This window comes from Microcebus murinus, chromosome 14, assembly GCF_040939455.1.
Source record: "Microcebus murinus isolate Inina chromosome 14, M.murinus_Inina_mat1.0, whole genome shotgun sequence".
Taxonomy (NCBI): domain Eukaryota; kingdom Metazoa; phylum Chordata; class Mammalia; order Primates; family Cheirogaleidae; genus Microcebus; species Microcebus murinus.
The window spans coordinates 45,391,050-45,397,576 of NC_134117.1; the positions used below are offsets into that span (position 1 = coordinate 45,391,050).

The window sequence follows — 6,527 nt, forward strand, 5'->3', positions numbered from 1 at the left end:
TTAGACCATTTACAAAGACTCATTTGATGTGAAATCTTTTGTTTTCCAGCATATTATAGGGGTACAAATGTTAAGGTTACGTATATTGCCTTTGCCCTCCCTCCCCCCTCAAATCCGAGTTTCAAGTGTGTCCATCCTCTAGATGGTGCGCACTGCACTCATTGTGTATGTATATACCCATCCCCTCCTCCCCCCACCTGCCCAACAACCGATAATTGTTATTCCTATATGTCCACTTAGGTGTTGATCAGTTAATACCAATTTGCTGGTGAGTACATGTGGTGGCGAAATCTTATAATAAGCCAAATCTATCAACTTTTTTCTTTGCTTATTTTTGAATATTAGTCTAGATGTTGAATCAGCAAGATTTTTTCTTGAATTAAGGTTATAATGTACAATATATATCATGAATCTGTTCTTCTGAAATAAAAATGAGAATTTTATTCTATTTTTTTTCTCTGAGTCAATGGTTTATTGGCTAGTTATTCAAGTAAATTATTTGGCTTGTGCAGACATAAAATGTGTCTAGTTGATATAAGAATATTTTTTAGTAAGAGGAAAATGAAAACTTTAAGCTCTAGAGAGGACCATTTTTTTATTCATTGACCATCAACATATATTATCCCATACAATTCTCCAACAACATACAAGTATTTTACAGAGGAGAAACTGAGGCAGAGAGACATAAGTAGCTTGCTAAAGGTCTCATAGCAAGTAAGTAGGAAAGCCCAGATTTTACCCCATTATCTGTCTGATTTTGAGGCTCATACTCTAAACACTAGTATATCTCCACTTCCCTATTTAACCCAACTCATTGATCATCACCCATTTTTGCCCCAATCACTTTTCCTCTCTTGGTTGTCAATTATGTCAGTCATAATCAGCAGCGATGATATAGACAAGAAGGGAAAGATCCACTGGCTATAGTATTTCTATACAACTGGAGGTTTTGACTTACAGCAAGTGACAGGCTCCAGTCTACTCTTGGAGTGGGAAAGGGGTTATTTCAGGTTCCGCTGAGCAGCCCTCTCTTCTGAGGTTGACATTTCTCCCAGAAGGTCTGATGGCTGGTTACCTAGAACAGTTTCCAGCCTAAGACTTCATCCTCCTGTTCCCAAAGATATTTCTACCCTCATGTATTCAAGCTACTCAGCAAAAACTAAATCAGTGTTATATGACCTGCTGAGTGAACAAACACTTTTCTCCCCTTTTGTTTCTTTAACCCTGAAGCTTATTTGGGAAGGGAACACCATTTTTCTTTGAGATTTTCAAAAGGCACACTGGAAAGTACCTCAAATGTCTCATGCTTAATAAATTGTTGTGAAGAGGCGGTGTGTGTGTTTGTGTGGGTGTGTGTGTGTGTGGTAACATTCCAATCCTCACTGTGTTAAATTAGAGTTGTTCTTGAATAATCTGGGCTTTGATACTTCTAGAAATTTTTCAGCAGTGGAAAATTTAAGCAAGATTCACATCATCTTCAGAATCAACACATTTTCTTCTATAGGCTGTCAAGAAATACACAGCCTTTTGTAGTTTAATATGTAAAACCCTAGCGGGTCCCCCCCCCAATATGATGACTAACTACAACGCCATGGTGTATGGTGTTCTTAAATTCTTAAATTGGCTAATACTATTTTCTCCTTTTCCATAGAATTAGGTATTTTTTGAAGTATTGACATATATGAAAACATAGCCCTTTAAAAAAAATTTAATACAAGAAGAGGCCTAAACTTGGAGAAGTTTGGATTGAAATGTACTGAGAGTGAAGGGATGGGTTGGGGGAGGCTCTTTGTAAATCACAAGAAAATCCGTTTCTCAATTCTTTCATTTCCATTCAAGTCTTTTGGGAGAGGAAATAGAGTGCCACGCAGAGCCTGTACTTCTTGCACGTTGAGGTTAAGACTGAGCCACTACTTGCTTGGTCACTCTACCAGCATTGCCATCCATTCCTGGCAAGATAGGCTGGCCATTAGCCAAGCCCCAAAATCACCAAACCCCGACGCCCTTAGATGCCCTGCGCCAGAGAGCTCTGGACTGCACGGGCTGGAAGGAAGGGAAGCGGCTGAAACCACCGACGCGCAGCGAGGGGCTTCTCGCCCTGGGAGGGTGCCGGTGCGCTCAGCTCTCCCAAAGGTCCCCGATGCCCAGTGAAGGGCATTCCCACACCTGCACGCACACACGGTAACCCGCGCACACCCTCACACCCCACATTCAGAAAGCATCGCACGTGGCAACCTCCTTGCTCCAAAATTTCCCTATTTGGGGACACAGTCTGCAAAGCAATTAAGTGCCTCCCTTCTTTTTTCTCATCTTCCAAGTTTCCAAACCTGAGGCTAAATGCAGCTCGCCTGCGCTCAGGGCTGGAGCCTTCCTAGTGTCGCACTGGGTACCCGCGATGTGCCTAAGGGACGCACCAGCATCGCGCGCGCCTTCCAAGCGCCAGCGAGGACAAAGGGGGGCCGAATTCCAGTTAAAGAAGCAGCAGGTTTCGGGCAGATGGGCTCTAGGGCTGCCCGCGAGTGCCACGGGGGACGATACCCTGAGTCCCCCCGTGCGCCCTCCCTTTCCCGGGGCACTCTCACCATTTGTAGCCTCTGCCGCTCTTGAACTTGAGGGTGAGCACAGTCTCCAGGAAGAGCAAGAGGTTGAGCAGCGCGAGCAGCCAGTACCAGGGCTCCTTCTTCACCTCGGTCACCCTCCAGACCCCGACCAGGGAGTGCAGCACGAAAAGCAGCCGCGTGGCCAAGGCGTTGAGCAGGACCAGTCCCTCCATCCCGGCCTGTGCGCTCTGCCCCCGGACCCGGGCGGGAGCACCAGGAGCCCGCCCGAGGGCGGGAACGTGACAGCACGGAGACCTGATGCTGCGGTGGTCCCTTCTCACCCTCCCGCGCCCGACGCGGGTAGAACCGGGGAGCGCGGCTCGCCCCTCCCCTCAAACTTCCTGAGAACTCTTCCAAGCGCGGAGAATCCAAATCCAGCTTTTCTAGACTGCTGGGCTTTCCCGGGAGTCCCGGGCTGCGGCTGCCCCGGATCCCGGGCGTTATTCTCCAGCGCCACCCATCCCCCTTCCAATTCTGGGGGCCAGTCTTTATTCCTGTCCTCTCTCCCCGCCTCCGGGCCTCCAAGGGGCCCACGAGAACTTCCCCACTCCAGGGGCTGGACGGAGGAGGGGGGTGGACTGAAGGTCAAGGTGCTGCATAGCCAGAAAGACTGAGGGGGGGCGTGGCTCTGGCACCTCCTCCTTACTTTTCCAGCGAAGTACTTTAATTCACTCACACATTTTACAGGAACACGCTCTTACGGTGACTCGAAGCTGGAATGCAGGAGAGCCAAAGAATCCGCTGTCCAAGCAGTTTGAGAAACTCCCGGGTCCTGCCCAGTTTGAAGAACTGAAATGTCCCAGGAGCAGAAGTCATCCATCACCCTGGGCTCTCTGAGAGCTTCGTGCATCTCTCCCCTCGCCTGGGGGGTGGCCCTGCTCACGTTCACTGCTTGGACACCGCCTTATTAAAAAAGAGACAGCCATTATTATGCCACCTCGTGCCCCACCCCACCACAGTTTTTTTTTTTTTCCCCCTGAAAGAATATAGGGTAGCAAGCTAAGAGAGCATATAGGGGAAAGTCAGGGGAGGAGACAGATGATAGAGCCAGGAATACGATTAGAAGGTGAAATTCTTGGATCAGGACCTGCACTCTTGAGGTCAATGACCTTGAATGAAATTCTCCTCTTTCCAGCATCCAACAGAAAGAGGAAAATGAAATTAGAGTCAGGGTTTCTCAAAACACCTTCATGATTTTTGTTCCCCTGTGTAGTGCCCTACCACCTGCACTGCTGTGTACTTAACTTTTTTCTTTAAATGGACTCACATTTTTGCTGAAATAAATTCATTTTAAAAAGAAACTTTTAAATGGAAAGCCAGTGTTGTTGGCTATAGATGGAAGGTTGCTACAAAAATAATTAAAATAAAATGAACTAAGTTATTGAAATCTTGCTAGATATTACGTAGTGCCTTCCGAAGTGCTGTGTCTCCAACTCCCTCTTTCTTTGCTGTCAAGGGACATAGAGAAAAAAAAAATAGTCGTATTACTCTCAAGCAGGAATGCTCTCTTGACCACACTGGTAACATTGAAAGCAAAACCTACAGAGACTATCTTTCCTGGTTAGGTTTATTCAATTTAAAATCATCTCATATCTTTCTTAAAGTTAAGATGAAAAACTCTGATATCTACATGATTCATGTCTCCAGTAGGTGAAAAATATCCAACTGCTTAGAAGAAGTTTATAAATTATTTCCAGTACTGAGATCTCTCTGGGACAATTTTGGTTTTGTTTTGTTTTTTCTTTTTTTGTTTTTCCTGTGGGTCTGCATTCTCCCACAACATCTTACAGGAAACCCAGCAATGATTTCCTGGGGCTGTTGATTCTAGTGCCCTTCAGTGTCAGCGGATGACACAGTGACCTGGCACTATTCAGTGAAGCAGAAGAGCAGAGCACAGCAGACAAACGCGGGCAGGAGGGAGCAGCGAGTTGCAGAGGTCAGAGCCCAGTGCCCATCAGCTGCCTGCCTTGGCTTGCTGGCTCAGTCACTGAGTAGCGTTGTGCCTTTTGGACCTCAGATTCCTGCTCTGTAAATTGGGTACTAGGTCCATGCACTCACAGGGTCAGTGTGAGGATCGAATGAGTTAATCCATATAAAGTGCCTGGCAGGTAGTAAGTGCTTAGTTAACATTGGCAATTATTGTGAGGACCAAGAAAATTAGTCCAGGGGAGCTGCTCTTTGACTATCCAAGAAAAGTAATAATAAGAGTGCAGTGGAGAAACACAACATTCCTAAAGCCTCTCAAAATGCTCCATCCAAACATCACCATGAACACATCTGGAGCTGAACAACTGGGGTTTATTACCTTTTTAGACAGGGACACGCTCCATGGAGAACCATGGGGCATCTCAGTAAGAAGGTGCTGGAAAGATTGAAAAGTGTTAGAAACAATTTATTAGAAAGATTTGGGGCATGAATTAGATTTGGGGGAGCTTAAGAAAGTGAGGGTTTACTCTGGATTAGATGCCATCAGGAAGTGGGGTTAATTTTATGTTGGCTGTCCTGATATATACAATTTAGATGGGAATGATTGATTGCTCATGGTTATGGTTTGTATAATATTCATGTTTTGACTCTGTTAAAAAGGCATGATTATGCAGTCCTCTTCATTGTGTTTTGATCCATCATGATCATAGAGTGGTCTTGCATGAACTGTAAAATGTTTTATGTTCAAGAGGAGGACACCAAGGCCTGGCTGATGGTGCCAGACCAGTTGCTTGCTGTGATGGGTGGCATTTCTTTCTTAGACCTTCTAGGAAGGGCTCTCTAGGAGTAGGGCTTGAGAAAAAGGCAGGAAGTCAGTCTGACATCTTCCAAACATCTTTGTTGTTCCCTATTTTGAAAGTTTAAATTCAGGACTGATTCTGTGGTCTCTGTATTTGAAAAACAAAACTGTCATTAAAGAGAATTTAAAAATTATTTCTCTTTAATTTTCTCTTAAGCCCATTTTAAAAGTTTGGAGGCTTTGAGAAATATCTTGAAGCCTGCAATCTAATAGCCCAATAATCTTTTAAAAAGAAGAAAAGAATTGGGCAATTAAAAAAAATAATCTACTCTTCTTGAAAAAGCAATGTCAGCCTCATGCACCCAGTCCTGGGGGTAGGGCCTGGGGTTGCCCTAAGAGTAGTTGGCCCATTCCATTTTCCCAAGGGGCACCAAACACCAGGCTCTTCCCTTTTGTATGCAAAGTGAACACAGTTGTCAAGCTTTTCTTTGAATGAGAGTGATTTGGGCTGCAAAAAAGAGACTTTCTCAAATAGCTCAAGTAAAAGGGGTAGTTATTGGAAGGGAATGTGTGGTCTAAAAAGAAGATGGAATCCCTTGGAATCAAGAACAGGAGGTATATAATAAGACCAGGTCTTGGGTAACTGGATCTTCAGGACAGTGGTGGCTTTGAGTGACACCAGGGATCTCATGGTGACAGTTTGTGGACCTTTGCACAGCAGTTCTCTGACACTGTTGGCTTCCAGCCAGATTTCTACATACAGAGTTCAAATTCCTGAGAAAAGGAATTCTGCTGATTTCCTTCAATTCTAGGTGTCAGGCTATACCAAACGCCACTGAGCAGGCTAGTGATTGACTGTAGTCCAGTTGTTGGTCATCCCTGTGCAAGTCCTATTTTAGTGTTGTTTTCTTCATCCTTCAATATGAGATTCTGGGCAGAGCAATTTGAGCTGGGGCTATTCCTCTACTTTTTGATTTGAAATTTGGGGAATCCATTACTCCTACAATACCTTCTTTCTCACTCATTCTACCTCTACTCCTAAATTTAGTTAATAATGTTGTCTATAACAAGACCATTCTATTTTCTAGCCATAATTAAGCCTACTGGGTCTTGTCAATTGGTTGATCCTAAAAAAAAATTGAAAATCGGCAAACAAAAGACAAAGATGGAAAATATGAAGTAGTCCAGAAGAAGGAAACAGA

At 44.6% G+C, this 6,527-nt stretch overlaps 1 protein-coding gene across 1 annotated transcript in view; it reads right to left on the reverse strand.

Moving 5' to 3' along the window:
* Positions 1-3,296, reverse strand: part of TMEM26 (transmembrane protein 26) — a 41,953-nt gene extending 38,657 nt beyond the window's left edge. The window contains exon 1 of the mRNA XM_012762754.3: positions 2,583-3,296. Within this exon, the coding sequence (XP_012618208.1) occupies positions 2,583-2,773 (191 nt within the window). The 5' untranslated portion in view covers positions 2,774-3,296. The remainder of the gene's footprint in view (positions 1-2,582) is intronic.
* Positions 3,297-6,527: the final 3,231 nt, after the last annotated feature.